The sequence below is a fragment of the Populus euphratica genome, unplaced genomic scaffold, assembly GCF_000495115.2.
Source record: "Populus euphratica unplaced genomic scaffold, PopEup_1.0 scaffold336.1, whole genome shotgun sequence".
NCBI lineage: Eukaryota > Viridiplantae > Streptophyta > Magnoliopsida > Malpighiales > Salicaceae > Populus > Populus euphratica.
Window position 1 is genome coordinate 17982 of NW_011500225.1, and position 10776 is coordinate 28757.

At 34.6% G+C, this 10776-nt stretch overlaps 1 protein-coding gene and 1 long non-coding RNA gene across 8 annotated transcripts; one reads left to right on the forward strand and one right to left on the reverse strand.

Annotated features, from left to right (window-relative positions):
- Nucleotides 1–235: 235 nt before the first annotated feature.
- On the forward strand, nucleotides 236–9129 carry LOC105112357 (uncharacterized). Its single transcript, XR_839740.1, has 3 exons — nucleotides 236–248; nucleotides 8150–8151; nucleotides 9041–9129. It is a non-coding gene; the product is annotated as an uncharacterized LOC105112357 (long non-coding RNA).
- LOC105112355 (zinc finger CCCH domain-containing protein 63-like) lies at nucleotides 9052–10770 on the reverse strand. Of its 7 annotated transcripts, none has more exons than XM_011008041.1 (4): nucleotides 10371–10770; nucleotides 9920–9957; nucleotides 9277–9357; nucleotides 9052–9186 (listed from the first exon to the last, which is right to left on the reverse strand). In XM_011008041.1, exons 1-4 carry the CDS (start codon nucleotides 10465–10467, stop codon nucleotides 9136–9138), a joined length of 267 nt encoding a protein of 88 aa, XP_011006343.1. In that variant the 5' UTR covers nucleotides 10468–10770; the 3' UTR covers nucleotides 9052–9135. The 7 variants fall into 7 exon arrangements, 2 of the variants coding, with proteins under 2 accessions (XP_011006343.1, XP_011006342.1); XR_839739.1 differs by lacking the exons at nucleotides 9052–9186; nucleotides 9920–9957 and adding exons at nucleotides 9474–9561; nucleotides 9745–9799 and having other exon boundaries at nucleotides 9276–9357; XR_839737.1 differs by lacking the exons at nucleotides 9052–9186; nucleotides 9920–9957 and adding exons at nucleotides 9474–9612; nucleotides 9745–9799 and having other exon boundaries at nucleotides 9276–9357.
- Between the last annotated feature and the right edge of the window lie 6 nt (nucleotides 10771–10776).

Genomic DNA, 10776 nt, shown 5'->3' on the forward strand with positions numbered 1-10776 from the left:
AAAGCTACAAATGTTGCCATATAAATGGTGATATCCCAACACTTACTATGGATAGGGAAATAAAATTATTGTAAATGATTAAAAAATATCACTGACCTCTTGGTCATGGCAATTAATAGGAAGGCTAACAACAAACAATACAAAACCAAGTGCTTCTAATAATTAGTTTTGGTGATTAATATTTAAACACAAGTTCCAGATATGCTAAGAGGGAGGGGCTAATCAAATTGAGTGAAAAAGGAAAGTGTGTGATATGCCAGCTATTAGATCACGTGAAAAGCCTTTCAACGTTGTAACAGGGGCAGCGAGACTTTCTTTGTTCGGGGGTCCACTTCTTCTTCCGCGGCATGCCCAGTTCCTCCATGCCATAGCTCAACTACTTCTTTTACAAGTTCATCAAGATTTCAAAACATCTAATAACAAATAGATTTTGTCAAATTTAAGTTTAATGAAAGACTAGCTAGTTCTGATTCTATTATTTGCATTTACAAACTTTGAAGTGTAATTACATGAAAATTTTGTGAAACCTTTTCTTTTGTCATTATTGTATTTATTTAAAAATTCTCAAGCCACACTCGTGTGGAAGAGGTGCTAAAAATAAATTTATGCATGATTATGTTTGATATTTTAATATAAAATATCTATATTTATTTTTTAAAGCTAATGCTTAAAGGATATATATACATAAAGGGATCATTTCGTTCTTTATTTGTGAGATGGGTTTACAATGGAGGTATATACTATCTAGCTGACTGGGTATGGAGGAGCGTAGTATTGCAGAGGGTATTTGAGAATATGGTTATTATTATGTTTTAAAATATTTTTTATTTAAAAATATATTAAAATAATAATTTTATTATGTTTTAAAATTTATTTTTAATATAACATATTAAAATGATCTAAACATTTTAAAGCACTTGTGTGGATGAGGTGCTGAGAATTAAAATTGTTAAAGCAAATTATTTATGTATAATTATGTTTGATATAAAGTGTTTATATTTATTTTCTAATACTAATACTAATGCTTAAAGGATATACAATATGGTGTGTCTATGTGTGGAGAGAGAGAGAGACATGTGTTATTTATAATAAAATTATCTGATTTAATTTTAATAAAATTATACTTAAAGAATTAAATTTTTTTATCAATTTTTTCTCACTTTACTATCGAGAAAATCCCATTTTTCTATCATGCATTTAGTTCAATTATATCTCATCTAATTTATATCTTCCATTGAAGGATGGGAAGCAAAGCAAGCTACCCAGTAGCTCCTATTAAATATTGCTCACAAACAATAAAATAAAAATAAATCCATGTCATAGTAAATAGGAGATCATCGAGAATGACGATACGCATCTCTCCCTGTCCCCTTGTTTTTTCCCTTGGTGACAATTAGAGGAAAAGGGGCCCTCTACGCACGTGTGAAGCCAAGCGGCACTCTAAAGACCCTTGTTACTATTGACAGTTATTAAGGGGATCCAGATGGAGAGTTCACGTATTATTAATTCATTTCGCCTTACGCTGGCCACTTGACTAGACTGTCATTGTCCGAATGTAAATGGGTTGTGGCTTCAGCTGTGCACGACACCAAATATAATAAAACAATGTTTGAATGTTTTGAATTATGTGTGTTTTAAATGTTTTAATTTAAAAAAATTTTATATCAACATATTAAAACCATATATAAATATAAAAATAAATTAATTTTAAATAAAATAAATTTTAAATTTTGCCTAACTAGAATTTAAAACATATACCAAACTGGTACTTTGAATCAAATACTTGAGATACAATACCATTTTTTTATTTATAAGATGGGTTACAATGGAGATATATAGCATTATGAGGCTATATGATTGAAAACTTGAACCCTAGCTTATTATCATTATTGTTAACCCTAGCTTATTATCATTATTGTTAGGATACTAGCATGTAAATCTGACAAGATAAAAAACAAGGGATAAGATAAAATAAGAAATGAGACATACAAGAATTTACATGGTTTATCCAATTGGACTACGTCCACAGATTAGTATAGAAGGATTTTATTAAATAATGTAAGAATTACAACCTCTCTCAAATAATAAAAGAACAACTAAGAATCTCTCTATTATTAGAAGAAAACACCTTACTTACTCTCTCACAAATACCTCATAATTTTATAGAATTACTCTCTCTTCACTCTCCTCTTCTTCTCTCTATCTTAGTGTGCAAAATAAGATTGGAGGCATTGACTATTTATAGGCAAGAGTGAGGAGATAAATACCATAAATCATAGCACCAATTATGCCACCAACTCATCTCCATTCATACTCCACCAATTATACCAACAACTTCATCAATTATGTCAACAGCTCACCTCTAATTATGCCAATAACTCTACTCATTTTTGTCTTTCACCAATTAATTAAGTGATGGCTTTACAATTATTCTACCATATGAGCAAAAAATAATGTTTTGTGCTATTGTGCTGATATTTTCTTCATGTTTTCCCTATAAAGTCTCATGCTTTTCCCTGTGAAGTCTTATGCTGCTTTTCTTTAAAAAATTGTGTTTATTGATATAAAAGGAAATATCACAATATGAATAGATCATTAACTTTCCATCGAGTTTTATGTTTCTGACTAAGATACTATTCGGCTCAGTTAAAAGATTTTAGCTTTGTATTATCTTTCACTAGGCTAAGATGCCTAATAACCTTAACTCATAAGCCATTCTTATGCCACCTCATGGGATAATAAGTGAGAACAATATCAACAATTGGCATTAGGCAACTGGTCGTAAAGGAGCATAGCATTGCAGCTTAGAGATTTAAACCAGGCGAGCCAGAAAATGTAAAAGAAGCAGTGCATTTTGGTGTTGTCAATGGCTTTCGTGGTGGGGCTAAGCATGGTTTTTGTTAAGTTTTGCCATCTATATTCACATGCAGTCATTTTTTATTTGTGATTTCCAACTTCATGCTGCAAAAACTTTTATATAATAGTATAATGTTACCATTGTAATTTATTGCAAAAAAAATATGGATTTAATAATGTCAGATGAAACCTACAAATATATGAAATTGTATGGCTAAGTCATTAACAAGAGTTTTGTAAGATAACAGTGTTCAAGAGATCTTTTTCCTAATGATACTTGATATAGACCTGTTTTATAAATTTATCTCTATTAACGAAATAACTTAAAATACGCCACGATTCGTACTATTTGAAAATTAACCTTTTTATCTTTGTAAATGTTGCTATGAGTTACTCATATTTGGATGAATATTGAAAAGGGAAGAATGAAAGGTTTTACATAATAATTTTTTTTTTACACAATGAGTATTGAACATGGTCATATTTCAAACATAGATTTATTTGTGCGACTCATTAAAATTTACCGTGTAACCACATGTTCACAAAAAGCAACATTAACATGTTTTTACTTGAGTTGCAAACTTAATCTTAATAGAAAGCACCATCTCTCTTCACATGCTACAGTCATTTACCCCAACAAAAAGCAATTTTATTTATGGTTCTTATTCCAATGTTTTTTAAAAATAAAAAAATTATTTTAATATATTTTTAAAATAAAACACTTTAAAAAAAATAACTATCACTCTTGTATACCCCCTCCAATCTCTAATATTTTTCTATAGTGAAAATCACATATTCAAAAGTGATCGACAGCACCATCAACATTCTCTCCACAACTCTCTGCTTATTCTCTCTGCTAGTGATCTAGTTTACAAAACAAAAAATGAATTGAAAAACACGATCTAAGGTAAAGAGAAGGTGGGGATACGATAGAGAAGAACCCACATATACAAAGAAAAAAGAGAGCAAAAGATAAGAGATTGAATATGTAGTAAAAAGCAAGATGAGAAACTGAAAGATTGAAATTATTGTTTGAATCCAGGTAAAAGCCACACTTTGAGCTCTTTTAGATTTTTGTTAATTAACTATTATCAGTGCCCGCGCAAACATAGCATGAATTAATGATATAAAGGTGAATAATGTAGGAAAATAAATCTAAAGTTCTGTTGGGGAATCTGACCGATGATGTACTGATATTTGCTTATAAGTCAAGCACACTAACACAATATTTAATGTGGTTCGACAAATCATCTACATGCACGAGAGATTCAATATTATTAGAGATAAAAAAAAAAAAAAGAACATAAAACAAAAACATGGAGGAGGATTACATCCACTCTCGCTCAACTCCTAACTCACTGCTACAATGGCAGTATGGCTGATGCTCTTGACAACTCTCTCTTTCTCTATTCACTCTTTTCTTCACTCTTAACACACTCTCATTTTGCTCTCAAACAATGCCTTTATTTATAGACATTAATGGTAAGACAAGATCCAAAAATCATAGCATGATTTGTGGCACTAATGGTGGCAACACATGGGTTGGACTATTTTTATCAATGGTGGTGCAACTACAATTATAGCCTTTTAACAATGGTAACCCTACTCCTTAGGATAGGTTGCACAATATATTGCTCATTAATGACAAATCCTAACAATCACCTCCTTTGACATTGACACGACTAAAAGGTTGATGTCTTCTCCCAAGTGCAGGAGTGTCGAAGTAATAAATAACCCGGCAAGACCAGGGTCGAACCACAGGGAGGTTAATTATACAAATTATAAATCGTCAAGCATTCATGATTATAACTTATGTTAACAATAAATCAAGTTCCTTTCATAGCTCAGGTGTCGGTTATACCATACATTATGGGCTATGAAAGTGCCAAGCATTTGTTGTACCAAGTGTTATACAACATAAATCAAGATTAGTTATTTAACAAGCAAAGTATTAAAGAGTGAACAAGATAACAAATATAAAACATGTTAGTATCAAACATTAAAGTCCATATTAAGTTTACATTATACTTATTCTTACACCATTAGTGTAACCTTTTCACCTTGACATAATTAACTTAGCTAGACATAATGAAAGAAAGCAAAATAGATAAACAAAATAAGAACATAAAAGTTAACTAAGTAAAGGAAAGGAAATGAAAGGCATAAACTTAATATTAATGAAAACAAAGCATAAAAAATACAAAGAGAGAAAGGAAGAGCATGATCTTGATCTGGAAATCAAGATGCCTAAATGCATGGCAAATGCCTCCTTTTATAGGCCAAAAATGGGAACTATTGATTTGATGACTAATTGATAAGTGGGTGGCCAACTTTTGACTTGGTGACAATCTTTATCTTCTCTTGTCTGCCCAAAACGTCATTGATAACGTCAAAATTGGAGCCAGTTGCAAACATGAAAGTTGTAGGCAATTGTCTCAGCTTTCTTGTGTAAAAATTTCAGCTCATTTGGACTTCTAGAACTCTAGATATGGCCAAAATACCGAACAGTGCTCGGGCTGGAAGACAGATTCGGGCTTCTTTGTTGTTGCTACAATTTGGACTTGATAATGGCCTTTTTAGATCTTGGGCTCCATATGAAAGTTGTAGGCCTATGTCTTACCTTTCCATCCATATAAATTTGACCTAAATCTGAGATATATAGCTCCAGATATGACCCATTTACCGAACAGTGTTCCGGTTTGGATTGCACCGACATCTCTTTTCTAAGTTTGGCCATCTCTTTATCCTTGCAATTTAAGTTCTTCAAGTCATCAATCAATCCTTTCATTTATGTGATAGGCCTGCATTAAAAATAGACATTTACCATAAATTATAGGTATCTTATATTATTAGATACATTATTATAAAACATATTTTAGTTGAGGAGTTATTGATACTTCAAGTGCAAAATGATGATATAAAACCATGATAAAAATGCACTTTTAAGTACTAATCAGACATTGATGTGAGCAATTATCCTTTTTCAACACAAACTTCATCTTGCAGCTCTTCCAAGCTTCCCATTCTAAAAGCGTCTATGACCAGGTTTATAGGTACTCACCAAACCTTTCAATCACTAGAGTAACCTAAGCACACCTTTACTTATACCAAAGGATCAGTTCAACCAGATGGTCTCCCACATCACATCAGAAGAGTATTAACGTTTGTCTCTAGAACATAACATTCCCTTTTAAGCGTATCAACCATGTTCGGTCTGGAATGATTTATCAAGCCTCACATCAAGCCTTACAACACCCCCTCAAACGAAAATTTCTATTCCCTAGCATAACAGTCATTATCTCAATATGATCACAAGTTCACCACCCTTCCAAGAGTGTACTCACCAAGAGTTGCATCTACCCTTTATTCCACCATAAGAACCACGTCTTACTTCTTCATAAGTCTCTTATTCTTAGTCTCAAGAGTCTAAGTAGCTCTCCACCTTTAACCATGGGGTCAGCCCATTAAATGTTGATTCATATCTATCTTCATACTCTAAGTATTACAATGTCATTACTGAGCTCACCACCTTGACAAGAGTCAACTTGTTTCATGAACCTACACATGCCCTCTACTCATTCCTAGCAGTCGCGTCTTAATGTTCCACAAGTCATTCACTTATTGTCCAAAGCAAATGTCTTCTAGCTCATTGATCCTTAGCATTGGGGCAATATCCATGAAAATTAATCCGGCATTTGTCTCCATACTCATCATAGCCACTTCATTGGCTATTCATCTGTCCATTCATATCTAGCCATCACATCGACCTTGGAGCATTCTGAATTAGGGTTCCTATCACGACCCTCACACCTTCTCCTAAGGTGTCTCCGCTTGTCATCATATGGCAATCTAATTTGGGGCACCTATCACGACCCTCACACCTTTTTCTAAGGTGTCTCCGTTTATTGTCATGAGACAGTCTAATCTTGGGCTCATCTGATGTCCCTCACATCTTCTCTTTAAGATGTATTTGCCTTTCACAGGCAGTCGCATTCTCCTTCAGCTAAGATGCTTCAAAGTGACTTCAAAAATTCTTTATCACCATGTGGACTATAAAAGAGATCATTGTCAATGATCTTATAGAAAGAGAGTTATGGTACACTCCTCGCAATCGTCCATCTCGATTTCTATATTTGAAGCTTCCATATCTTTCTGCTTGACAACTCCACCCACACCAACTCCCTTTGGTATCCTGACCTTTCATCATAGGCGTTTGCACCCCCTCAATTAGGTGCATTTGCAACAACTCATCTTTCCACCCTTGCATGCATTGGACAGTTCCTCGCCTACTGTCTTCATTAAAAGCATAAGAGACTTTTTATTGTACAACCTTCACACAGTCTCTACTATGAGCTTCATCTGGAAACTCTTCTTCTTCTTACACTTGTTGTTTCATTACAATACCTCGTTGAAACCTCTGGGTACTCCTACACAATCTCCGTGTGCTCTCATGCAATTTCTGTTCTCCAAATTATCCTATTCCTTGCTTATATTTGACGGCAGTTCATTCTTTCACAACACATATCCAAGTCAAAATAAGGTGTTAATCTTTATCCCCTTGTTGTATTTCTCTTTCATTATCAGGGTTTTCATCAATTCTAACCCCCGAGAAATTACAATCACTGAATCTAACTTTTTTGAAGAACTTACCATTACATCAAATCCTTGATCATATGAAACTCAACTATTCTTTTATGTCATCATCTTGATAATCTTCAACAGTTTCATAACAAACTATCACATATACATAAATAGTACCATATGGATAATCTTTCCACTAAGCAAGTTCCCAAGAAAGATTAGAGGGGTCACAACGATCCCGTTTAAAACTCAATCTCCTAGCCAGAACTTCTAAGACCATATCTATCCATTGTACTGTCTTTTCGTATATACAACCATTAACTAGCTTTGTCGTGGCTTTCCTTTGCAAGTGATCTGAAATATTTTGGTTTCATCCCTGATTTCTCAATATCTAGCGAGACTACCGGTGCTTAAATTCATCAAGATTGGTCTTCATCAAATTTCACTCTCCACCTCAAATTGTCCACATGATCAGATGTATAAAATATCCTAATTTTACCTTCAATCAAGGCAAATAAAATTTCCCCACATAAAAGTTTAACACATGTAATTGAGCAAACATGTGTGATTTATTCTTCTTCATCGAACACCATGATGACCTTCAATTGCCTCATAATCAGGCAATGTCTCTTTAATAATTCACCATCACCGTTTATGGTCTCATCCTCAACGATGATATGGCATGCCACCTATGCATGCTAACGCAATAAAGAAGTAATCATCATCCGGATCTTGTACGTGGGTTAGGTCGTCTGGTATTTGGTTCGGGTCAGCCCATCCGGGCAAAGAAAACGAGTGTGACGCGTGGCCAGCCACCCCGCCAACACGTGCGGCCATATCCAACGTTCGATTTCGATGTGGTTTTCAACAGTGGCTTCGTCTCTTCCTCCTCTACATGGTGGTATAGACAAAACACAATTTTAAGAACTTTTATTCTTGAGCAAAATCAAACACCACTTTAAACCATGTGCTCTAATACCAATTGTTGGGGAATCCGACTGGTGATGTACTGATATTTACTCATAGGAGGCCAAACACACTAACATAATATTTAATGTGGTTAGACAAATAGCCTACATCTATAGAAGAGTCGATATTATTAGAGATAGATAAAGCACACAAAACAAATACATAGAGGAGAAAGATTACACCCTCTCACTCAACTCCCACCTCACTACTACAATGACAGCAGGGTTGCTGCTCTTAGCAGCTCTCTCTTTCTCTCTTCACTCTTAACACACTCTCATTTTGCTCTCAAACAATACCTATATTTATAGGCATCAATGGTAAGACAAGATCCACAAATCATGGCATGATTTGTGGCATTAATAGTGACAACACATGGGTTGCACCATTTTTGACAATGGTGGTGCAACTACCATTGTAGCCTTTTGACAATGGTAACCCTACTCCTTAGGACAGGTTACACAATATATTGCCCATTAATAACAAATCCTAACAAAATCATGGTTTGAATCATCAACGCCAATGAATTTCCCTTCATGCGCAAGAGAAATCTTGAGTTGTTTAAGAAAAGGCTACCAACAAGGGAATGGGATCAAAATGCATATCGAAAAGAAAAATGCAAGATAACTGGGTGAAGGCGTGACGTTGTAGTAGAAGTTTAAACAATCTTAGCACTTAATAAACATGTCGTTTAGTGATGATTGAAATGAAAGCACACACACATATATAAAGCTAAAAAGGAAGCAAAATCTGAAGATTTCCATATGGAAGTAATCGTTTTTCCTGAATCATCAGCTACTAGTAAAAATCCAGGCACAGAAAACAGTGGAATTAAAGCAAAGTGAAGCTGGCAAATTGGCAGTGGAGTTGTACCGTTTTGCCTGCAAAGGAATGGAACAGTAAAATCAACGCAAGATAGAGCTGAAAATTGACAATAGAGCAGTACCATCTTGCCTGCACAAATTACAAACGGAGGCAGAACAACATAAATGTCTCATGTTAAAATTACAATCAAGACAAAAAAAAAAAAGGAAAACAATGAAAAAGACCGTGTGAACAAAAAGTTTCACCTCAAGCGCCTCGCTGTCAACTAAAATCTATGTATATTGCCTCTGCATCAATATTCTTCCTTGACGAGTTATTTCATCACAAACTCTCCTACCACCACAATAAATGACCAAGGATGGTTACTTTCAATTATTAATGTCCCTGCTTCCTTATACCAAAGCAAACAAACTGATGCAGAAATGAGATATTAGGTCTTGATATGAGAGAACATGAGCATCAACAGAACTTTTAAGGATAATACAAGCCTAAGAAAGAAAAAGATCACTTGCGCACCGGCAAAGAACAAGTAATTACCCACGAACAAAGCATACACTTGTTTATTCCATGCCTGCAAAAACAAAAAAAAAACTGTGTCAGAGCCACTCCCATGGAGGTAAATTTGTTCTAAGCATTGTTACAAATTGGGTTTAGAGTGACATAAAAAAACAATGAGAAAGGCTTGCCTAACCTTGACAGCATTTGGAAGGCCAACAAAAACCCAAGGACCTTCATTAATCACGCAACCAACCACACCACCAATATTAATCAGACCCATAAATTGCCAAAACATCCATAAAGCAAGTTTGTCACTGAACATTTAGCCGAGTGAAGAAAAAACAGTCGATAAAAATAACTTTCTTCTCTCAAGCAAATATCTAATTCAAATTGCAGTATCCGCAAGGAAAAACTACAGAAAAGAAAATATTGAAGCTTGAAGCAACTCCACGCTAGCATCTTGCTTTTAAATATCTCGATATAATCATAGTCTTAGCCTTAACAGAAATTGGATAATTGATCCAATACAAACATCAGAGACATCAACTTGAAACAGCACATCACAATTCAATCACATTCATAAATTTCAATGTCTGCTGAAAATATTAGCTAAAATTCAAGCTGAAAGGGGGTAAAATTCAAACCTGTCCAGACTGGAAACCCCAAACTCTTAACAGTCTCATCCTTGCTCCCTGTATAAAGCTTATCAGGCCCAGATAGCAATGCATCACCGGCTGCCATCAAAACCCTCAAACTCAACCACCAAATCCAAAACCCACAAAAACGCTTACACAAAACACTAAAGAATCACATTGAGTCAACCAATCACCAAAGCTCCCAAGAAAGCAAATATTGCACTGACACATTCACCAAAATCTCAATTCCCTTATACCCAATCAGTACAGACTTTCTCCGCACTTTTCCTTTTTACCCCATTAATATGACCTTTATGCCCAAAGTGCCCCCAATTAATACAATAATTACTATTACTACCCCTCCAAGAGAACGACGACGAATCATTCCCGATAAACCCTCTCTTCGCTCCCCCCC